At 37.6% G+C, this 26033-nt stretch overlaps 1 protein-coding gene across 1 annotated transcript; it reads left to right on the forward strand.

Moving 5' to 3' along the window:
* Nucleotides 1-23125: 23125 nt before the first annotated feature.
* Nucleotides 23126-25630, forward strand: LOC128651895 (mitochondrial fission factor-like). Its single transcript, XM_053704863.1, has one exon. It carries the CDS (start codon nt 23181-23183, stop codon nt 23925-23927), a length of 747 nt encoding a protein of 248 aa, XP_053560838.1. The 5' UTR covers nt 23126-23180; the 3' UTR covers nt 23928-25630.
* The last annotated feature ends 403 nt before the right edge of the window (nt 25631-26033 follow it).

The raw sequence follows: 26033 nt of genomic DNA on the forward strand, positions 1-26033 counted from the left end.
CTCCGGTGTCCCACAATGTCTGCGGTCTGAGATTAATCCACCAGGTTTCGGTTCCATTCTTACCCTGCCAGGAGGGGAAATTTACTTTTGAAGCCTGAGAGGTATTTGCGAGGCGTTAGCCTTCCTTATCCCGCCTCCTCCCGCGCAGCAACGGTGGGGGAGAAGGGGTCCGATGAGCGCTTCTGTACTGAGCCCTGGAGCAGAGCCGACACTGGTGGGGCTCAACCCGCCGCCTCCACGGGAGGACCCCAGGCAAGGACAGCGCAATCCTCTGAGACGCCGGCTCCGCCGGCTCCCAAGGGCTCCTCCTCCCACGCAGCACCGGTGGGGGAGGAGGAGTAGTCGTCGATCCCTCCCCGGGCTCCTAGACGTTCCTGAGTCAGTATCCGCAGGGTTCTCAGACCGGTAGGGTAAGTCCACAAATTTGACACCGGGAGGGGAGAAAGTCAGCCGGGTAAGCTAGTAAAGCCGAAAGTGGGGTGTAAGACTTGAGCAGCGGTATACTACAGGCATTTTTAAAAGTCCTTACAGGTATACTCACTTGGAGTTTTCACCTCTAATTACGTGAACGGTTTCTCTATGGGAAATTGAAAAGGCTCTCTTCTGAGATTATTCCGTCTCCGTTTGCAGAATTAGGTCTTGGATTCTAAAAGGTTCCCTTCAAGACAGGGACTCTCTCTTCAGTGGGATGTAATTTCCACTGTGAGTTCCAGCAGCGGTGAGGTTTGCCATCCTACTAGCAGTCCCCAATTCTGAGGGCTTGGCGCGTGGAAAACACCGCCAGGTGCTTTGGACAGGAGAACAATCGCTCAGCCACCTGTGCTAAGCTCCTCCTCCGGAACTCCCTCTCCATAGAGCAGCAATTTTAAGCAACTTTCTAATGCACTACTATTATCAATATTTCTATGTTCTCTTGGTATCTTTATTTGAAAAAGTAGGAATGTAAGCTATAGAGACTTTGCATTTTTGGTTCAGAACCCGGGCTAGCGCTCGTGATTGGTGGCTACATTTAGTCACCCAATAAGCAACATCAACCCAGGTTCTGAAACAAAAAATGTCTGGCTCTTAAGCTTTACATTCTTGCTTCTCAAATAAAGATACCAAGAGAAGGAAAAAAATATGATAATAGGAGTAAAATATAAAAAGTTGACTAAATTTGCATGCTCTGTCTGAATCATGAAAGTTTAATTTGTACTTCATTGCCCCTTTAATTGCATCTTAACATAGTTGTAGTGGATATATTCATCCTGATTTCTGGAGTGGCTATCTGCTCAAACAAGCAAGGGTATAGATTTAAATTCTTTCTATCTATATCATATATATGGACTATGTGTAATACAAAGAGTCGCTTGGAGGCACAATCTTTAAATATACACCTCTGGTTAAATATGTTTAAGTTTATACAGAAATTATATATATATATATATAAAACCATATCGATATCTATATATTTGATTTTCAAAAGTTAGATGTTTCATCAGATTAATTTATAATAACAATTTATTTTTCAGAATCGGAACATGAGTATGAGTCCTCAACAAGACCGGAGGCCAGTGATGTTCCGGAATTCAGTGAGGAGGAGGGGGATGTTATTGAAGCTGGATACTCCTACCTCAGCATACTTGAAGGAGATGAGCAACAGCCACTGGCCTATGAGGTTGAAAATGTTCCTGGCCCATCCCCATATTCATCTGGGAGGACATATCATCAGATGCAGCCTCCACCACCACAGCATTATCAGATGCATCCTCCACCACCACAGCATTATCAGATGCATCCTCCACCACCACAGCATTATCAGATGCATCCTCCACCACCACAGCATTATCAGATGCATCCTCCACCACCACAGCATTATCAGATGCATCCTCCATCACCACAGCATCAGCAGATGCCTCCTTCATCACCACAGCATCAGCAGATGCCTCCTCCACCACCACAGCATCAGCCGATGCCTCCTTCATCACCACAGCATCAGCAGATGCCTCCTTCATCACCACAGCATCAGTAGATGCCTCCTTCACCACCACAGCATCAGCAGATGCCTCCTTCACAACCACAGCATCAGCAGATGCATCCTCCACCGCAGCATCTGTACTATATGCCACCTCAACAACAGATTCAGCACCCTCCCATGGCACAACAAATGCCGCCACCACTACCACCACAACAACAATCACCCCCACCAATGTCTGTCCTCAATTGGATATTGAGCCACCCACACAGTCCCCAAGACTGAGTGACGACAACCTCACACAGAGCCAGGAATATGTGCCAGAGACACCTATACAGCCACAAGTGTCCCCCATGGAATCCAATATCCCCGCACAGTCCCAGCAGGATGCTCTACTGAGGCTCATTCACAGGGAGCTTAGACTTACTAGGCTCCAGCAGCAGCATGATTTCCGGAGGCTACAGAGCCAGATGGACATACATAATGCCTCACTCGTCCGCCTGGCAGAGGCAGTGGAGAGGCTTGCAGATAGGCTGCAAACTCCCTCCTCACTCGCATCCTCCGTTATCTCCCTGCAGGACCCTGAATCACATGTTTTAGCCTCCCAGTCAGCTGGTGTGCGTCGCCCAAGACGCCACACTTCCATCCCAAGTACCTCTCCTCCAAAGGCCAAATCCCGCCGCAAGCATTAATAAGTATTTTTCTTTTTAAATTATTTCAAGATATATAATATCTAATTTTTTTGTATGAAGCACTTTTTTAAGTGTGATTTCCATCTCATAAATATGCATATATTTTTCTAATCAAAATTAGAAAATATATTTCAAAATTGTTTTAATAGCTGTTTATTTTCAAAACATTAACAGCTTTATTCATTTTTATTTCACATGATGTCAATTAATATTCAGGTGTACATCTTTAAAACATCTTTGTGTACTTCTATTGAGAATGTTATGCCATTTAAGAATACTTGTCTGAAATCAATACAGTATATGCTATCTAACATTAGTCAACGTGGCATGTGTAAATGTTATGATTAATATTCCACAAGCATATGATGTTTGCTCCTTCAGATGAAGCTAATAAGGGTTATCCAGTTGTAGAAGAGTTTTAAAGTAAATACTCCTTCCTGATGATATGGCCAAATACCTTGCATTCATGCTTATAGTCATATGTGGAATGTAATATCTGAAACCTATACCTATCATGACTAATGCACTCCTTTTGGTCAAGATTATTATTCAATATTTAGAATAATTAGATAAATGTACCTTTGTGATATTTAAGCACTGATGTATACACAACATATATGTGATTGCCATGATATAGAGGTGATTAATACATTTTTATTGACATCATATGAACAGACACAGACTCTCCCTGGGACCAATGCACAATGCACTTTTAAATTGTTTCAATAACTCCATGTTAAAGACAATACTTCATATCTCTTGAAGTATGTAATATTAAGCACTTATGTATTTTGGTTAATAGTCTTTATATTGCAAATGTATTATCTGCTTTAGCAGACATGACATTACATATATTTTATAAATATTAGTACTATGACACATTATAACTTTTGTATTGAATAAATATGATTTTCACATTGAAAATTACATTTGAATGAGGGTAAATCTGTAATAATAAAACTCATCTTCATGATAAAAAAAAATATTTCCTTTGACTTATTTTTCTATATTATTTTCTATGAGGTAACCATGCCATTCAAGTGTGCAATCTCAGGGGATTGTATGTATTGATAATGTATCTTTATTTTAAGGATTATATTATATCTGGATTTGTCTCTTTGAAATGAGCATCTGATATATTTCTTAAAGGGATAGTCTATTCATAATAAAACTCATGAATCAGAGCATGCAGTATTTATATAGTTAAATATGTAATCCTAGAATCTATTTAACTTCATTATCATCTGTAATTTACTAAAACAGGAATGTTAGCTTAGGAATCCATTTTGATTCTGCACATGGGGAGCGCTTGATGATTGTGGTCTAAATGTAGGCAACAATCAGCAAGTGCACCACAGGTGATGAACATTAAATGGAACGGCTCCTAAACTTAAATACATGATTGAAATAAGAAACATAACAAAATTAAATTGATTATGAGTACATATGTAAGTTGATTGGAATTGAATGATTTATCTGGTTCATTAATGTTTTATTGGGAATACACTCTTCCTTTTTTTTTTAAAGTGACATAAATTCCATTATTTTGCTAAAACATATATATTTACAAGCAAATCTAATATATTTATATTCTTTATATTGCTTAATATTCTTAGTATCCTTTGATTATAGTTTTATTTAGGTAAGATCAGGAGCAGCATAGAACTTATGTTGGAGCTGTTTATTGTTGCCAACATACAGTATATATCCTGTCTGTCATTGGTTCACCCATGTACTAATTTTTATTAACCAGGAGTGCATAGCTGCTCTTTAAATAATTATACCAAGAGAACAAAGTAATATTTTGAATATAATTAAAATGATATTTTAGATAATTATGTTATACATAAATCATAAGATGAATGCATTGATTAGTACATAGCTGGAAATAAAGAAACATTCACCATGACTATATTTGAGTACAGTACACATTTATTTAGGGAAAATGTTGTAAATATAGGGATGAGGAGAGAGGGAGGGGAGTGGTATTCCATTTCTGAGAATCTTCAATCTGTAAAACATTAAAAGAAACAAATGTGTATTATTAAAAAACATAATCATAAATAACTAAAAGGTCTCATTACAATACTATAAAAATACCTGAAAAGAAATCTCGAATAGTTGCAGATCTCTCCAAATGGGCATTGAGGGGTTGGGGATGATTAATTACATCAGGCTCAAAGATTTCACCTGGGGGCTGTGGTGTTGGAAGTAAGTCGTTCAACATCCCATGCTCCTGTGCCATGTTGTGTAGACAGCAACATGCCACTATGATTTTTATAGCTTTGTCCGGACTGAATTGGAGATCCCCCCCTGATCTGTCCAGGCAGCGAAAGCGCATTTTTAGAACACCAAACAGTCGTTCTATTATAGCACGTGTTCGGATATGTGCTTCATTATATCTGTATTAAAAGAACAAGAAATATGATTATAATATATAATGTGAAGACAAATCAAATACTAATGAGCTAACTACATTCCTGGTTTGATCTTATAAATCTCTAAACCTTTATATATATATAAATATATTTATATTCAAGCAGAGAGATTTATAAATGCTTCACTGATAATAGATGATTTGGATTTTGACTGTCCCTTTAAAGGCACTCAGTACAACATTGTTATGTCTGTGATATTGAGATATATATATATATATATATATATATACATATATATATATATATATATACATACACACACACACACATGAGATAATCAAGCAACACATGTATGTGCACAAACACAGATATATAGCTTAATAAAGGGGCAGGAGCCCCGAAACGTTGCTCAATAAAGGTGCTGTTGCTCCACATAGAGTGCTACCTGTGTGTTCTATTTCATTACATTTACTGGGACTTTGGAAAGGGAGGTCCTCCAGGTTTGCACCTACATTCACCCAAGAGTGATTTAAAGGGACATTCCTATGAAGTGTGTACTGGTCCTACTTTTCTACAGATTATAGTGAGCATTTTGCAAGGCACAATCAATATTTCTGACACACAAGAGCAGAAAATAAATATATTTTACCTTAATTCAGCAGGCCCAACAACCTGGTTCTCTTTCAATGGTGTCCAAATCTATTTTTTAAGAGGGTATGCAGAATCAGCTGAAATATGAATGCAAAGATATACAGTATATATATATACACTGTGTGCAGAATTATTAGGCAAATGAGTATTTTGACCACATCATCCTCTTTATGCATGTTGTCTTACTCCAAGCTGTATAGGCTCGAAAGCCTGCTACCAATTAAGCATATTAGGTGATGGGCATCTCTGTAATGAGAAGGGGTGTGGTCTAATGACATCAACACCCTATATCAGGTGTGCATAATTATTAGGCAACTTCCTTTCCTTTGGCAAAATGGGTCAAAAGAAGGACTTGACAGGCTCAGAAAAGTCAAAAATAGTGAGATATCTTGCAGAGGGATGCAGCACTCTTAAAATTGCAAAGCTTCTGAAGCGTGATCATCGAACAATCAAGCGTTTCATTCAAAATAGTCAACAGGGTCGCAAGAAGCGTGTGGAAAAACCAAGGCGCAAAATAACTGGCCATGAATTGAGAAAAGTCAAGCGTGCAGCTGCCAAGATGCCGCTTGCCACCAGTTTGGCCATATTTCAGAGCTGCAACATCACTGGAGTGCCCAAAAGCACAAGGTGTGCAATACTCAGAGACATGGCCAAGGTAAGAAAGGCTGAAAGACGACCACCACTGCACAAGACACACAAGCTGAAACGTCAAGACTGGGCCAAGAAATATCTCAAGACTGATTTTTCTAAGGTTTTATGGACTGATGAAATGAGAGTGAGTCTTGATGGGCCAGATGGATGGGCCCGTGGCTGGATTGGTAAAGGGCAGAGAGCTCCAGTCCGACTCAGACGCCAGCAAGGTCGAGGTGGAGTACTGGTTTGGGCTGGTATCATCAAAGATGAGCTTGTGGGGCCTTTTCGGGTTGAGGATGGAGTCAAGCTCAACTCCCAGTCCTACTGCCAGTTTCTGGAAGACACCTTCTTCAAGCAGTGGTACAGGAAGAAGTCTGCATCCTTCAAGAAAAACATGATTTTCATGCAGGACAATGCTCCATCACACGCGTCCAAGTACTCCACAGCGTGGCTGGCAAGAAAGGGTATAAAAGAAGAAAATCTAATGACATGGCCTCCTTGTTCACCTGATCTGAACCCCATTGAGAACCTGTGGTCCATCATCAAATGTGAGATTTACAAGGAGGGAAAACAGTACACCTCTCTGAACAGTGTCTGGGAGGCTGTGGTTGCTGCTGCACGCAATGTTGATGGTGAACAGATCAAAACACTGACAAAATCCATGGATGGCAGGCTTTTGAGTGTCCTTGCAAAGAAAGGTGGTTATATTGTCACTGATTTGTTTTTGTTTTGTTTTTGAATGTCAGAAATGTATATTTGTGAATGTTGAGATGTTATATTGGTTTCACTGGTAAAAATAAATAATTGAAATGGGTATATATTTGTTTTTTGTTAAGTTGCCTAATAATTATGCACAGTAATAGTCACCTGCACACACAGATATCCCCCTAAAATAGCTATAACTAAAAACAAACTAAAAACTACTTCCAAAACTATTCAGCTTTGATATTAATGAGTTTTTTGGGTTCATTGAGAACATGGTTGTTGTTCAATAATAAAATTAATCCTCAAAAATACAGCTTGCCTAATAATTCTGCACTCCCTTTATATATATATATATATATATATATATATATATATAGATATATATAGATATATAAACACACATCTATCAATAAAGCAATGTATGACATAAAATAATGTTATGCAATGTTACTTGTTTTTATGGTCTTTTATTGCTCTTGAAAAAGACGCTTGAGCGTTGAAACGCGTAGAGCTACAATAAACCACTTTTTTATCTCTTACATTTGAAAGCACTTTTTTCTGTGATGAGCCGGACTTGCTTTTCTGGATAAGTAAGTTACTACTTGTTTTTTCAACTTAAAGTTATTACTTTACTGCTGATGAGGTTCTAATCCTTTTCCAGCCCTGTTGAAAACCACCTTGTTGTTTCCTTTGGAGAGGGACACACCGCAAAGAGATATACCATAGAAGCAGGACTCACATTACTTAAGGAGTGAGTATATTGCACATTATTGCAACAGATTTAACTTGCACATCAAGTCCATTTCTATTTATCATTAGAAACTATTCTGCAAGACCAGCGCCATCCATTTCGTTTTTTGTCTATTGCTTATACAGTCCTTGGGGAGAGACTGAGGAAGGGCAGCGGTCACTTCATTTAACAAGGAGAGTATTGTTTTTTAGCACATTGTGTTGAGCATATTTGTTTTTTCTGTTAACATCTACTTGTTTGCCACACACATTTCTGTACATGTCTTACTATGACATAGTTAATATATATCTTTTAAATGATTAACAATTTATTTATTTAATCAATTTCACCCCCTTAGACACATACATAAAGGATTATAAAGCAATGAAACAATAAAATGTCAAAATATTGAACACATGAAGGCATCATAATATATACATAAACACTTACCGAGGAGATGTCCTTCAGGCATTTGATTTGTCTCAAACAATCTCCACACACCAGAATTCCTGAGGATGTAGGCATCATGGCTACTTCCTGGAAACCCTGCCACGACATTTAATATACGCATGTTTGCATCACATATGATCTGCACATTGAAGGAGTGGAAGTGTTTCCGATTTCTAAATATTATCTCCCTGCGCACAGGGGGTCTTAGGCCAATATGAGTGCAGTCAATGGCCCCAAGGACATTGGGTATGCCACCTAAAAGAAAAAAGTCCCTCTTAACATCACGCCAACCTCTGGGTGATGTGGGGAAAAAAATAAATTTTCTGCAATTATCATAAAGTCCATCAATAACTTTTGAAAGATGCTTAGAAAGAGTGGACTTAAGCACCCCACTTACAATGCCCCCTGTCACCTGAAAGGATCCAGAAGCCAAAAAATGAAGTGCCCCTAGTAGTTTGGTCATTCCAGGGACAGCCCTGCTTGAATAGCCCTGGCTTTCCAGCCTCTCTTGCAACAGGGCATATAACTGATATATTTTCTCCCTGGTGAGCCTGAAAATTTCAAACACCTGCTGCTCATTCAGGGTTTCTATATCCAGCCTCACTCTGGGGATGTCAGGCCTACGCTGTCTAACTTCAGCATTGTCAGCTTCTCTCTCACCCTGCATTTTGAAATATCTGTTCTGAGGTTAGGCTAGGTGTGGTGTTTTTGTAGAGCTGTGTGTTGCTTGTTAACATATGTGAAACTGGTGATTGCAATGAATACCATGGGGGGGGGGGCTTATCTTCATCTCATCTAATCCTTAATTTAATGAACAGTTTGAAAGTATATACTTAATCATGACTTTTATTTTTGATATGAACTATATTCTATATTCAACATATATGTAGTTACATATCGGAAATTCAAAGACACTGAATGTAATTATTATATTTTTCTATTTAAATATATCAGCCTTTATCATAACAGTTAAAAGTAATTATTAAAATTATATGATTTATATAGGTCAAATATATATATACAATTATCATACATATATACATGTAGGAGAAGATTATTATTAGATAAAATTATTTTTCTATATGTATTGAGATTATATATATAGCATCCCTGGGCAAAGGTTTCATTTTGAATAGGTAGATATTTTATTTATTTATAAAATATTTTACCAGGAAAGATACATTGAGATTTCTCTCGTTTTCAAGTATGTCCTGGGTACACAAAACATTGCATTGATACAATGGGTACAATAAAATAAAAACAATAATAATACACGATATATGCACAAACATTTAACATAGAACAGGTAGGAAATATATAATCAACAATGACAGGTGCATTCTGTTTTGAGATATGTAGAGAGGGATCTCTTAAAGGATATTAGGCTTGGGGAAGGTTTGAAAGTGTGCGGGAGGTCGTTCCATAATTGTGGTGCTTTCATATATTTTTATATGCACATACATATTGATATTTCTATATTTCTATGACCAATAAATGTAGCATATATAATGTTATTTGTACATTGAAACACTCATATTTTTTTTGTTATTTGCAATTTCAATGAGAAACAGGCCTCAAAAAGCTCTTTTTTCCTCCTTTACACTTAGTTGAGCTGGGTGTAATATTTCTCAATGTATCGACAGCCTCCGACAGTGTATTAATGGTTAGCGCTTTCATTGGAAACCTGGTATAATTTAGCGATTAACGGCTTCTATTACTTTCTATGGGACGCGAAGATCTTTTCGGCAGCCGAAGTCCGGCTGCCGATATTGAGATATAATACGCCATTGGAAACAGTCGATAAACGATATTGCTTCCGACAGCATATTTATCGGTTTGCGAGTGCACGCAAACTGAATTAAGACTCAATGGAAGCGAGCTCATATATGGCTTTGGTGTTGCTTTTTGGTAATTAGAAGGCTGCTAAATGCCACTGCGCACTACACGTGTATTATGCCCAGCAGTGAAGGGGTTAATTAGGGAGCATGTAGGGAGCTTTTAGGGGTAATTTTAGTTTTAGTGTAGTGTAGTAGACAACCCAAAGTATTGATCTAGGCCAATTTTGGTATATTTCATGCCACCATTTCACCGCCAAATGCGATCAAATTAAAAAAAACGTAAAATTTTTCACAATTTTAGGTTTCTCACTGAAATCATTTACAAACAGCTTGTGCAATTATGGCACAAATGGTTGTAAATGCTTCTCTGGGATCCCCTTTATTCAGAAATAGCAGACATATATGGCTTTGGCGTTGCTTTGTGGTAATAAGAAGGCCGCCAAATTCCGCTGTGCATCACACGTGTATTATGGCTAGCAGTGATGGGGTTAATTATGTAGCTTGTAGGGAGCTTGCAGGGTTAATTTTAGCTTTAGTGTAGAGCTCAGCCTCCCACCTAAAACATCAGACCCCCTGATCCCTCCCAAACAGTACTCTGCCAGTACTAAAATAAAAGCTATATTTGGGCTTTTTTTGGGGGGGGCATATTTACATATGCTGCTGTGTAGGATCCCCCCTTAGCCCCCAACCTCACTGATCCCCCACCAAATAGCTTTCTAACCCTCCCCCTCTGCCTTAATGGGCGCCATCTTGGGTACTGGCAGCTGTCTGCCAGTACCCAGTTTAGTAACAAAAAGTATGTTTTTTGGTTTTTTTCTGCCCTTTTCTGTAGTGTAGCTTCCCCCCCCCCCCCAAGACCAACCCCCCACCCCTTCAGGAACCCTTAGATGAGCATTATTATTTTTTTATATTTGTTTATTTCAAAACTTTTCTTAACTTTTTTTCCTGCATTGTAGCGGTTCCCTCCCGCTCCCACCCCGTGCACGCGCCCGCTGCCATCCGTGCACGCGCGCGCTCCCGTGCGCACCCCGTCTGTCCCGCCCCCGGCCCGCCTCCTCCACTCCACTCGGCACATCGATGGCCGCCCACCCGCCTCCCAGACTTGCTCCCACCCACCAACGATACCGGCCACCGATGTCCGGTGCAGAGAGGGCCACAGAGTGGCTCTCTCTGCATCGGATGGCCAAGGGGGGTTATTGCAGGATGCCTCGCTATCGAGGCATCACTGCAATAACCGGAAAGCAGCTGGAAGCGAGCAGGATTGCTTCCAGCTGCTTTCCAGACCAAGGACGTACGCCACACGTCCTCGGTCATTAACTGTATTTTTTTTGAGGACGTGTGGCGTACGTCCTTGGTCGTTAAGGGGTTAAAGGGACACTGAAGCCAATTTTTTTCTTTTGTGATTCAGATAGAGCATGCAATTTTAAGCAACTTTCTAATTTACTCCTATTAGCAAATGTTCTTCATTCTCTTGGTATCTATATTTGAAAAGCAAGAATGTAAGTTTAGATGCCGGCCCATTTTTGGTGAACAACCTGGGTTCTTGCTGATTGGTGGATAAATTCATCCACCAATAATTAAGTGCTGTCCAGGGTTCTGGATTTTTTTTTCAAATAAAGATAGCAAGAAAACGAAGAAAAATTCATAATAGGAGTAAATTAGAAAGTTTACAATTGCACGCTCTATCTGAATCACAAAGGAAAACAATTGGGTTCAGTATCCCTTTAATACCCTACCCCCTCCCCATCCCAGTTTCCTTTCCCAACACTTATTCCTTATTCTCCTCTCCCTCCTTCCCTTACACAGCAGTTAATAGCGTGTGCTCGCACCCGCCCCCTCGCGTGCACTGCCGGAAGTGGATCCCCTGCTCGCCGGAAACTGATCCAGCGATGGGCCGTCCAACCACTTCCCTTGAATCCCTCCCACGCCACCAACGATCGTCCCTTTCTGCATCGGTTTGCTTAAAAAAGGCGGCTGGAAACGATCACGCACTTGAAACCCCAGAGAACGTGCCAGGCACGTCCTTGGTCATTATGGGGAACTGAAACCCCCCCAAAAAAATTATGATTCATATAGAGCATACATTTTTTAAACAATGTACCAATTTTCATATATTATCAAATTTTCTTTATTCTCTTGTATCCTTTGTTGAATGAGAAGCAATGCACTACAGGGAACTACCTTAACAAATCTGTTGAGCCAGTGACAAGAGGCATATATGTGCAGCCACCAATAAGCAGCTAGCTTTCAGTTTTGCATTGCTGCTCCTGAGCCTACCTAGGTGTGCTTTTCAACAAACGATACCAAGAGAACAAAACAATTTTTATATTACTGTATATAAAAGTTGCTGCCCATTACATAAGAATCATGACAACAATTTCATACATAGGACTATTTATGAAGTTCCGATATGCAAGAAAGGGTTAAGAAGCAGCCATAATCAGACTTCTGCTTTTTAACTCACTTTGCCACCTGTTATGTGGAGTATCTCAATCCCTTTGACTTTTCTGACCGGGGAGATTGACAGCCCCTGCTCACATGCGATTGGCTGAGCACAAGCAGGTGGTGGTGTTGCACACTAGCCATAGTATGCAATGATAAATGTGTGCACAGTGCAGGGGTGAAGATGTACACCCCTGTTTGCCCAGACTTTGTTAAATCTGGTTCATAATATTTTCTGATGTTAGACAACTTGTACATTTTTGAAAATTTAGGAATGGGATACTACAGTAACATACATGAAACTGAGAGGGATAGATGAATGGCAATAGTTAAATGAGGAATTGTCAGTCTGCAAATGTAAAAAGGCACTGCACTGTTACATTTTGTTTCCTCTTAATGTGTTCCCACTGACTTGTTATACCAGCTGCAAAATTTTAAATGTATAGGAAATTGTTCTTTTATGTTTCTTTTTGAATTTGGAATAGCTAGTTTTTCTCATTGAAACGATTACCCACTGTCCTTACAGACATGCCAGTTTAAAAGGGCTGAGGTTGAGGAACAGCAGACCTGCACATGTTGTTATTATCATCAGCATTTATTTTTTATATATTGAGGGTTAGTGGGCAAAACAAGCTATTTCAGATACACATCTCTCTCTCCCAACCTCACTGGGGGGTTGATTTCTGCTGCTTTTGTTTAAATAGCTTTAACATTGAGAATACAGCATGTAATGGCAAAATTGTAAAATGTTGACAAACCTTTAGTCAATAAAATAAACTTTGTTCTAGAATAATAGATAACAAAAAGAACAGATTATTAGGTTATATATTGTCAGTATGAAAGAATTTTAAAAGAAACAATATATATCAGGTATGGTTAGAAACAAGATATAAGATATACTCATTTATGTTAGGTTTATTAGGTGATGTTCTCAGGCATTTTTAGGTAAACTTGCCTCTAAATCAATATGATAGTGGTGTGTAGCCTGTGGTTTAAAAATAAATCTTACTAAATGTAATGAAAAATCCAGTTATATTGAAACTGTTAACCAAAAATCATTATATCGCCATTTAGGGAGCTGGAGAATATAGGATGAAAAGAAATGAAAGGAGTGAATATGAAGAGGGAGATTCCTATAACTCAGTATAACTACAACAGTTTAACATGCTCTACAGTTATTTAAATCAAAGCCTCATTAAAAATCACAGTGATATTGTTTGGTAATGGCATTAGTGTGTCGTCATGGATAATAAATTATTGATATCATTAGAGCACATTAGATTACATATTAGATATTGCATAATGTGTAACCATGGTTTAAAGGGGCATTTCATTAATTATGCTTCAGAGATTATTCACAGCATTAAAAAATATATGAAAGCAAAATAAGTGTTTAATTGCAGGAGAACAGACACAATAATGAAAATGTATTGCATTTTTAAATTATTAATAATTGAACATTTTGGCCTAGATTACGAGTGGAGGGCTATCATTAGTGCGAGGAAGCTAAATGCGATCGCGAGATCGCAGTGTTCTTTATGCTCAAATCCATAATACAAGTGGCGCGCTGTTAAAATTACTGAGAATTTGTTTGTGCAAACTTGCAGTAATTTACGCTCCCCATATTGTCTATGGGCAGTGTAGAGCGGTAATATGCGCTCGTATTACAAGTTGAAATAAAATGCGACCGCTCAAACGCAATCGCATTTACCGCTCAAACTTTTTACGTGACTTTTCAGTTCCGAATAAAGCACTTGCACTAATCTTCACTATGAACCCCTAAACCGCCACCCCCACATGCAAACTACCTCTGTACACTATTAACCCATAAACCGCCACACCCAACTGCAAAGTAAGCTTTTACACTATTAACCCCTAAACCACCAGGACCCCACATTGCAAAATCTGCACTACAATATTAACCCCTAAAATGCCAGCTCCCCAATGCAAAGTAACCCACTAACATCTAAACCCCCTAACCTAATACCCAATAAGTTAACTCAAAATATACTAACCCTATCTTTACAAAAAACAAACTACCTTTAAAAAAAATACCTTTAAAAAATAATAAAAAAAAAACATATTACCAAAAAAAAAAAAATTGCATTACTTAAAAAAAAAAAAAAAAAATAACAATTAAAAAAAAAAAAACTTTTGTGGGGCATTGCCCTAAAGTGATCACGCTCTTTTTCTTAAAAAAAAAAGACTCCATCCAACAGTAACCCCCCCCCACAAATAAAACAAAACAAAAAATAACTATATTAAAAAAAACTAATCTAAAAAGTGCCCTGAAATGCCCTGAAATGCCCTTTATAGGGCACTTTTTAGATTAGTTTTTTTAAAGATGGTTATATTTTTTTTGGGGGTGGGGGGTTAATGTTAGATGGAGTAAAACATTTTTTTAAGAAAAAGAGCTTGATCCCTTTAGGGTAATGCCCTACAATAGGCCTTTTTAAAGGGACATTAAACCCAAAAAATTCTTAATTCTTCATTATTCAGGTAGAGAATACAATTTTTAAAAAGTTTCTAATTTAGTTCTATTATCAAAAATGTTTCATTCTCATGTTATTCTTTGTTAAATAGATAACTAGGTAGGTAGCATGCACATGCCTGACGCACTACAGGACAGGAAATAGTGCTGCCATCTAGTGCTACCGCTAATGTATAACATTGTTGCAAAACTGCTGCTATATAGTGCTGCAGACACGTGCACACTTTTGAGCTTACATTTCTGATTTTCAAATAAGGATAACAAGAAAACAAAGAAAATATGATAATAGAAGTAACTTAGAAAGTTGTTTAAAATGTTATGTTCTATCTAAATCATGAAAAAAAAGAATTGGGTTTTATGTCCCTTTAAGGGCTAATTGTAGTGTGGTTTTAGAATATTTTTTTCTAAGTATGTTTTTTATTTTGGGGTATTAGATTAGGCATAACTTTTTTTTGTGGTAACTTCTTTGTTATTTTTGTTAACTTTGAGGTTTGTATTTATTGTATTTTTTTTTTATTTAACAGTAATGTTAGTTTTTTTTTTACTTTTACAGCTAAGTAATTATTTTTTTAAAGGTAGTTAGATTTTTTTTGGTAAAGGTCTATTTTGTGTTAACTTAGAGGGTGCTAGGGGGGTTAGATGATAGTGTTTTACTTTGCGTTGGGGGCTGGCATTAATAGTGGAGTAGGGACTTTGGCTTATGGCAATCGGGATTGCGCGAGTAGGGTGTCTGCTTTTTCACTTTTTTATCTCCATTGACTTCTATGGGGAGAAAAGGTTATCGCGTGCAATAGTGTAAGTTCGGCTTTTTGTGTTTGAGCAATAGCTTTTTACTTTCAACTCATAATACCAACCGACGAGCGCAAAAGGCTTATCGCTAGTGCAGTTAGCGTTAATTAGCGCTCCACTTGTAATCTATGCCTTTATGGGGAATGAAAGTGTAAGTTTAAGGTCTCTTTAAATTCAAGCAACCATTTTAGGTTAAATGCTGTTTTATAAATGGCAATTACTTTTCATTGAGTTAATTAACTTATCATTTAACCACAGATTAACTACTAGGCACGTGCATTTGACAGTTTTATTAGCTGCCGATTGCAGAAGGCGGTAACTTGCTGTATTCAATTCTTTTCAAAGCCGGATTTCTTCTTGTGAAAGTGCAACACACCAAGATCTGTGCGCACCCAAATTTGTGCTCCCTTAAAAGGACATGAAACCCAAATTTCTTTCATATAGGTGGCTAGAGTCCATGAGCTGTTACATATGGAATATACATTCCTTCCAGGAAGAGGCAAAGTTTCCCAAACCTCAAAAAGCCTATAAAAAAAACACTTCACTCATACGTCAGTTTTAAACTTTGCCTCCGTTGGAGCTGGTTGAAGCATGATGATGAGCTCGATTTTTTCAGTAAAAGGTGCTTCAAAGCATTTTGAAGCCTGGTTCCCCTCAGAGTACCACTTAGTTCAGAGGTCTAATGCTTCAACATGCCCATGATGCCCCCACATCTGGTCATCGTGGCACCAAATTAACGTATGAATTATTGCGTGATTACACCTTTTGGCCACACATGTTGAAAGATGTTCAAACTTACTGTCAAGGTTGTTTAATCTGTCCACAGTTCCAACCCACTATACCAACGCATTGGGCACCATTGCAGAAAAGAGGGATGGTAATGCCATGGTCAGATATACAAATTGATTTTATTGGTCCAGTAACTAGGTCATCAAGAGGTAACAAATACATGTTAACAGTGACATGCCTGTTCACTAAATGGGTAGAGTGCATCAGTGCTGAAACATGCACAGCTTTGCTCATCAATCAAGTGTTTTGTAGATTTGGTTTACCTCAAAGAATCGAATCCGATAGGGGAACCCACTTCACTAGCGAAGTGATGACCAAAATGTGGAAAATACTAGGGGTCAAAAGAAAGCTCCATATCACATATAGAGCTGCCTCAAGTGGTGGTGTAGATCGTTACAGAAACAATAAATATGTAAGGAGCGCCTAACTGAAAGGCAAGGACAGCACAGATGGGCCAAGATAAATGTGAGATAGGTCGTAAATAAATGATGGGAGAAATGTGAATAGCATAAAAAATGTCAATTTAATCTCTAAATTAAAATTGTGTGGGTAAAAATGTGTTTACATAAGCATATAATACAAATACATTTAATAACATGGATCCATGATACAGTGATAAAAACAAAAACAGAGGACAAATGCAAATAAAATCAATTGACAGACATGAATAACAGTATGAGAATAAAAACAAATATGAACAATATAATCAGTATTAAAAACAATGTTTGACCGCTCCAGGGTCTAATGAAATAATAAATACTCCTGTGTACAATGTTCGTCTTAGGTTTCTGAAAATTTAAAGGACCTAAGAAAGCTTAAATGTTGCCAAATCCCTTAGTTCGAAAGTCCAAAAGGAATCCAATGAACCACTTATCCAATTAGTGTTTATAGTTCCAATGTTGAGTGAATAGAAATAAAAATAATAAAAAAAAATAATGTGTTCAATATCGATGATGAAATTGTGGATGAATTGTGGAAGAAAAAATTGCGCAAAATGTGTCCAAAAAAATCAAAAAGTCAAAAATTGAAAAGTCAAAAATTATTATGTGAAAGTATGTCCAAAAAATGTCAAAAATATAGTGATGAAAAAAATGTAAATGTGTTGAGGTTGGTTCCTCTAGTGTGATAAGGATTAGAAATCAAAAATGTGAAAAACCAAAAAATATATCAGTGTTGGTGAAATTCTTGATGGTGCTCAACTATAAGCAAAAAAGAAAAACTCCAAACCTGTGAAGAAAGAGATAATACAACATAGAGCAGTAACGTTTTAAATTAACTGAAATATATTGAAATGAAACTCACCATATAGGTCAACGCGTTTCGGCCCACCAATAGGGCCTTTTTCAAGACTGGTATATAGTGAGTAAAAATGAGCAATTTATATGTTTGATTTGTCAAAATGGCGCCAAAATTGTTTGAATTGCGCTCATTTTCTGACCCTATGACCCGGAAGTTCATTGTGGGGTCGGATGTATAATCTTTTTCTGCTAGCTACATTATGTCATGGCCCTAAATTTATTTTTCGGCGATTTGTGGTAGTGTCCTTTTATACTTAGTTTCTCTTAGTAATTATTATTTGGGTTGTTATCTTTGTCCCTTTCAATAAAAGTTAGGCCAAACCGCAAGTTCAATGTTACTGCTAGACCGGATGTACTCCATGTGATTTAAAACCGGAAGTGGGGCTTCTGCGTCAAACCGGAAGTGGGGCTTCTGTGTTAAACCGGAAATCATAGTGGGTAGATGTGAACTGAAAGTATGATACCGGATATTTGGTTAATCCCCCTGTGGGATATTAGAATTCCATATGGTCTCATTGGGAGATATTATTGGTGTAAGCGATAATAACCCAAGATGTTAGTCTCGAGTCTGCCCTTTTGCTTATGTATAATTGAACAATTATTTTGCCAATTATTCTGTCTAGCATTGGTATTGACCCAGGGGAGATGCCATTACTTCCGGTTTTATGGTTATGTATATTATTAGTTGCTAGTGTGAATCAGGGTTTTTTAATATACTTATATATTGACTGTTTGTTTAATGAGCATTAAAATTCCGGCCATAATGTTCTCATAAAGGAATCTTGTTTTAAATGTCTCATAATATTATCTAGAGAGTAAACTGTCTCAAATTGTGTCTAGTGGTAACTGTATGGCTAGAAAGATATGGGATAGTTCTACCTTAAAAATGTGTATTTAAAGCTATATCACACGTTTATTCGAAGACAGTTATCCAATCTAACGATCTGGATATCCAACTTCATGTTGTTATGATTGTATGGATGAGGATCACTATTGATGGATATATCTGTTATCCTCAAGCTAAGATGTGTTAGGAATATTTCTTATACCCTATCTAATTGTAATTTAATAGTGATATGTATCCAGAAGGCTGTATAAACCAAGATGTTACATAAGGAGGTGATAGGACTATAAATAATATATATAAAAATGGGATAATTAAATCGATTAATAATATATAAATAGATTAAAACCATGAGTTAATTAAAATTGTAATTGCTTAAAGACAGTCTATGGCTGAATAGTACCAATAAATATAGTAGAATTCATAAAAATTAGTAAAAAATTTAAAATTATTATTATATCAAACATACGAGATAGATTGTGTAAGGTTCAAAATCTATTGTGGGAGGTTCAAAATCTATTGTGGGTTGATTTTTCTAGGAACCTAGCTAATCATCGAGACAAGTTCAAAAATCCATCTGGATTCAGATATTAGGAGTTTTCGTTCATAATCTCCTCCTCTCCAGTTAGGTTTCACCAATTGGATCCCAAAGTATTTTAGATCCTTCAGATTGCTCTTATGGTGAATTGTAAAATGTATATACAAGGCAGTCTCTGTGTTACCATGTTCTACCTGTAAGATGTGTTCGCATATTCTATCTTTCAATAGCCTTGAAGTCTGGCCTACATATTGCAGTTCACAGCTGCACTGGATGATATAGATTACGCCTTTGCTATTACATTCTATGAGGTCTTTTATTTTGTGTTCTCTCTCTGAGTGTTTAGATTTGTATTTTTTAACCTTTAGACCCCTTTTGCATGCTTTGCAGCTTATGCAAGGGTAGAAACCTTTTACATTGTTCCCAAACACATCATGGGTTCTTGTGGTTTGTGATCGTGGAACACTGGGTGATAACATGTTTCTCAGATTGTCCGATTTTCTATATATATAAATCTCGTTTTCTTTGTTAGTGTCTCCCCTATAACGTCATTATTTTTTAAAAGTGACCAGTTCTTCTCAATGATTTTTTCTATCAGATGTTGGTTTTCGCTATATTGAGTTATAAATGCTACATCGATAGTTCCATGATCGTTTGTAGTCTAGGTCCTCTTGTCTTTATATTTAAGAAGTTCTTTTCGATCTCTTTTCCTGACAGCCTCAATATCTCTGTTTAGTGTATTATCTTCATAGCCTCTTTCTAGGAATCTTGTTTTAAGTGTCTCAGCTTGTTCCTCCCACAGTTCAGGGCCTGAGCAGTTCTTCTTAAGCCTGAGTAGTTGTCCCTTTGGGGTGTTTTGTTTCCATCTGGTATGATGGCAGCTGTTGATATGTATGTAGTTATTACAGTCCACTGGTTTAAAATACGTCAAAGTTTTATTTTGTTTTCTTCCACTGTGATCTTTAAGTCCAGAAATGTGATTTCTGAGCTGCTGATTTCATGTGTGAATTTCAAGTTTTGAGTATTGTTATTCATCACATGAATGGTGTATTCTAAGTCTTCTCTAGTACCCTTCCAGATCATTAGAATGTCATCTATATATCGATGATAGGAGACCAGGTTCGCGCCTGCTGGGCAAGAATTCCAGAAAATCATTTCCCACTGGCCCATATATAAATTGGCATAGCTAGGAGCGAACCTGGTCCCCATGGCTGTACCACATAGCTGCCTGTAGAATATGCCATTGTGGTTAAAATAATTATGTTGAGGATGTATGTGATTCCTTCTATAATGAATTGTTTCTGTGCTTCCGGTATAGTAATATCTTTGTTCAAAAAGTATTGGACTGCCTCTACACCTTTATCATGTGGTATGCTGGTGTAGAGGGAGGACACATCACAGGTGACCAATAAATATCCTTCTTCCCACTCAATGTTTTCTAAGATGTTTAGTATCTGTGTTGAGTCCTGTATGTATGAAGGTAGGGTCACAACATATTTTTGGAGGTTCTTGTCAAGATACTCTGACAAGTTACTTGTCAGAGATCCAATGCCGGAGATTATAGGTCTTCCTGGAGGTTGGTGGAGTGATTTGTGGATCTTGGGGAGGTAATAGAACACTGGAGTGTTAGGATGTTTTATTCCTATATATCGATATTCTTTACTATTGAGTATGTTCTTCTCGCTGGCCTCCCCCAAGATCCGATTAATTTCTTCTTTGAACTCCACTACTGGGTTCTTCCTTAGGACCTCATAAGTTTCTCTGTCGGATAGAATCCTATTGCACTCGGCCTCGTAATCCTCCTTGTCAAGGATTACAATTCCCCCTCCCTTGTCCGCAGGTTTAATGACCAGACCTTTATTCTTCTCGAGGGTCCTGATTGTGTTCATTTGACTCTTTGATAGGTTCTGTTTATGTTTGGTAAGCTTAGTGTGGTGCTTGTTACCGGATAAAAAGTCGATCTTGGTTTGAGATCTGTATGTCGATACTCATCCGTGTTGAATTCGGATTCGGTGTTGTTTGTTGTCATTCCCCTTAGTTGTTCCAAGGGTGGCCTCATAAAATGTCGTTTCAACGTAAGTTTTCTCACAAACTCTTTAACGTTAATGAACATCTCAAACTTATTGAGACTTCTTGAAGGGGCAAAGGAGAGTCCATAGTTGAGTATAGAGTTCTCCTGTCCTGATAGAGTAGTCGAGCTAATGTTATATATCCCTTTGGCAGTGTTGTTACCATCCGTCAACTTATTCTCCTCTTCTTTCCATCTTTTGTCTCCATTTATTCTCTTTCCACCTCTCTTCCCTCTATTGTTTTTCTTTTTTCGGTTGGAACCTGGGGGTCGTCTGGATTCAACATCTTTCTTTTCGTTGGTGTTCTTTCCATTTCGTTGGTGGTTTGTTGATGTGATTCTAAAAAAGGATTTCTGGAGGTGGAGGCACTTGAAATTGCCTCTGGGTTCTTGAATCCTACTGTTTGGATCGGTGTTTTATTCCCTTGTGTGCGGTCCAACCGCGGGGTCTTCCATTCTCTGGTATCCTCATAAGGTCCTTTGTATGATGTATTTGGTGTGTCCTTTTGGTGTTGGTAATCTCCATTGTAATGGTGATTCGGATTATTGTTGAATCTGTCTCCTTGGTCTCTTCTTCGGGAGTGGTGATAATGCCAATTTTCATTATTTGGTCTTCTATTCCTATTCCATCCCGGAGATTGATTATATTCGTGTCTTCCATTCTTACTCCATCCCGGAGATTGGCTATATTCATATCTTAATCCATTATTCTGGTTCCATCTTGGTGGTTGATTGTAACCATGTGTGGGTCTGTCATCTTGGTTCCATCTTGGGCGTGGGGTGTAGTCCTGATAGTCATATGATCCCTCATAATTAGATTGATGGTATTCCCTTTTTGGTTGTCTCTCATAACTAGATTGATAGAAATCTCTATTTTGTTGTCTCATCTTGTGGTTCCAATTTGTATTTCTATTCCCCTCCCAGTTATCCCTCATGTGGTTTTGGCGGTGGGGGTTCCAATGACCTCTATTCTGATGTCTATTCGCAGTCTCATTATAACTGCCTGCCCCCCATCTTTGATTGTTGTTAAAAGATCTGGAGTCAGTGTAAGTTCCTCTCTGGATATGCTGTTCATTAAGTGTTGGCCTCGATCTATCTTTTCTATATGATACTTTGGTCCACTCCCCCTCATTACTATGTGTTTTGTTTGTCAAATTGTCGTCTGGTTGCGGATCCTCACTTGTCTGTTCATTGTTATTATCATTTATTTCATTAAATGTATTTTTCAACGAATTTATTTCTCTATTGAGTTTTTTACTTTTCTTCGATGTAATGTCTTCTCTAATTTTAGTAATTTTTTTTATCAAGGTTCTCTTTCTTATCTAGGATTTCTTTGGTTTCTACTACTACATCTGGCCCTATGAACTCATCTTCGTTCTTTTTGATGTCTATATCGACTTGTAGTAGTATGGACTCCCTATGTTCTATGATCACTTGCATCAGTGACCTAGATGCAGTGATCAATATTTCTGCCCATTTGTTAGAGAACTCTTGGTTTTCAGTTTGAAAGGTACAATCTTTCCTAATAATTAACCCCTTTGGGATGATTTTAAGTTCTAGACATTTTTTAAGAAAAATGATCTCCGCTTTATATTTCACTTCTTGTATTAGAAGTTTTTCTAGATTTTTAAAAATGGAATTATAATCAACTGTATTTAAGCCATCTGAGTTTTCTGAATTAGTATAGGTATTGATGTCTAATGTGATATCCTTCCTCATAGAATGTGTAATGTTAAACATATTATAGTGATTAGATGAGGCTGTTATCTTAGGATCTTATGAATCAGAAAAATTCTAAATTTTATCAAAATGATGTTTTGTGGCTTCCGGAATACGGTAGCTGGATAGGGTCATACATTGAAGATCGTTAACATCAAGAAGAAAAAGCCGATGAACGGGACAGGATTCTCACCTCCCGCCGCAGAGATGGCTGAGATAAATCTCATGCAGTATCAAATTGAATATACAGAGGCGATAAGTCAGAAGATGAGAGTCCCAGAAAAGCTCAAAGTGGCTTCAAACAGCGCAGAATCGGATATTAAAAATCAGTTTCACATGCCTGTGTCTGGCGTTATGATGCAAGTTCCAGAGAGGATTTTGGTGTCTGGTCACAGTGAAGAAGCATCCTTTTCAAGACCTCCAGACTTAGATCTTATCCAGACCACTCCATTTGAGCCATTGGCTTTGAAAACACCTCCTCGGGTCTTAACTCTCAGCGAGAGGCCATTGGATTTTCTTGACTTAGAGAGACCCACACCACACAGCGATGAGCCCCGGAGTATTGGACGTCAAAAAAGAGAAAGATCTGTGAGTGAAAATTCCACAAGGCAAAATGGGCAGTTGGTCAGACACGACTCCACGCCGGTCTTGCGTGGAGGGTCAGCGGCCTCTGCTTCTGCCACTCACCATGATAACCCCAGGTACGGAGGACCATCCTTAGACTCCACACTGGAAGGAAATCTAGATGACATGACATTGGTGGATGCTACTTCATTAAGGCGACAGATAATCAAGCTGAACAGACGCCTCCTGCCTCTGGAAGAAGAGAACAAGGAGAGAGTTAAACGTGAGATGGTCATGTACTCCATCACTGTGGCGTTCTGGCTACTTAACAGCTGGTTTTGGTTCAGACGTTAATTCACAGCCTGTACCCCACCCATATGACATTGTACATCTGTGAGCAGAAAGCCCCAGCGTACTGTATACTGACAGCTTGAGTGGATGGGCTGGGGTGTGTTTGGGATCACAGCACAAATTTTCAGCTGGTTGTAATGTAAGGACAGTTAATTCGCTGATTCTTGAGGCATTTTCTGAACCATTTTTCAGCTAGAGGGGCCTTTTGTTGTTCATTTGTAGGCCAATGTAGTCTTGTGTACTCTCATAAAAAATTCAACTTGCTTTTCAGATCCAAGTTTCAGTTATTATAGAGCATATCTAAACATTATGAATGAGCTAATAGGATTGCATTGATATGCTTTTACATCTGATTTTCTTTGCCTATCCTGACTCGGAGGTTACATGAATAAGCAGGTACATTAGGGAACAACTGGAGTGTGAGGGAACAAAACATATGCTGAAAATACACAATATGTGCGTAAATCAATAACTCCAGCACATCTCTTCAAGTATGAGACTATACAGTGTAGGTGCTAGTAAATGTCACATTCTATAGACAGTGTAAACTGTAAATATAAACCTTTTCTGTGCACATGAAAGTAGAGCGACCAATACTAGTGCTGGCTTAAATAAAACATTTATAAGGTAAGGTTGGCTCTAATTAATTTGACACCTTATCACTGAGGTTGTTGTCCACAAGGAGAATAAACAAAAAAAATGTTCTAGGCTTAACATCTTAAAATGTGGACATGGTACCCTGCATGTGCTGGATTGTAAATAAGATGTGTTTTGTTCTTGCAAGCTAAAACATATTTGTTCGTTGTAAGTGGTTGTGATTTGCAATCAATTCCAGAGAGGGGGGGGGGGGGTGCAAATCCATAGAGAAGTTACTAAAAGGATTAACTGAAATAAAATTATGTTTTTACGACTATTCAAATTCCAGTTTCTCTCTATAGTGTTGACTTTATATTAGAAAACTGGTAATTCCATGTAATATGTTACACTGTGTGAAATCCTGAAATGAGTAAAAATGCTATAATAATTACACCATATGAAATGTTGATGTTTTTCTAAATGTCTACTTATTTTCTGTTGGTAAAATAATCGCATTCCTCTGTAATATTGCACAATGTAAGATTTATTGCCTGGGCTTAACATGACAACTGATAAAAGTGATCTCCATACAGATGTCACTGCCAGCTCAGAGTGATCATTTGCATCTTCGCAAGTGACTCAGCATCACATAAAACCATCAGTGTTTGCCTTTGCAATTTTGTCTCTTTCCTCTTTTCTTATGTTATCTCAACTTACATTTCTCTGATATTGTGCACAGAAAAAATTACAATAAAAATATTGGGAACAATAGAAAGACCCCAGTATGATATGTTTTAAAGGTATAAATAAATATAATTCAAAAGGAAAAAAAATATTTGGTAATTTCTTATATTAAATACCAGAATTAGTCTATTAAAACCACAAGAGTAACTTTTTTTTTTTTTTTTGAAGAGCTATAGAAAAATATTAAGCACGGTGGGTTCCATATTTTTTCATTGGGCATGCACTTAGTTCTGTTTAAAACTCATTTTATTATCTGATATGTTTGAGTGTGATTTTTGTCCCTTTGTGAAATGCATTTTTAATCTGCTTGTGAGTGATAAATATGAAACAAAGCAATGTTTATCTGTACATAAAAATAAAATACTGAACTATGAAAAAAAAATAAATGATGTTTTGTGTGTAGTTCAAGAAAGCAGCAATGGGAATAACTAGAGATAGCTTGTACACATATAGAAGTGGGATATTCCGGCAGCGCTAACTTGAGATGTGTCCTAAAGCTCCCTTACAATTGGGTCCCTAGTTACCCAATACAAATCTAACAGAAACAATAAATATGTAAGGAGCGCCTAACTGAAAGGCAAGGACAGCACAGATGGGCCAAGATAAATGTGAGATAGGTCGTAAATAAATGATGGGAGAAATGTGAATAGCATAAAAAATGTCAATTTAATCTCTAAATTAAAATTGTGTGGGTAAAAATGTGTTTACATAAGCATATAATACAAATACATTTAATAACATGGATCCATGATACAGTGATAAAAACAAAAACAGAGGACAAATGCAAAT

This window comes from Bombina bombina, chromosome 3, assembly GCF_027579735.1.
Source record: "Bombina bombina isolate aBomBom1 chromosome 3, aBomBom1.pri, whole genome shotgun sequence".
Classification (NCBI taxonomy): domain Eukaryota; kingdom Metazoa; phylum Chordata; class Amphibia; order Anura; family Bombinatoridae; genus Bombina; species Bombina bombina.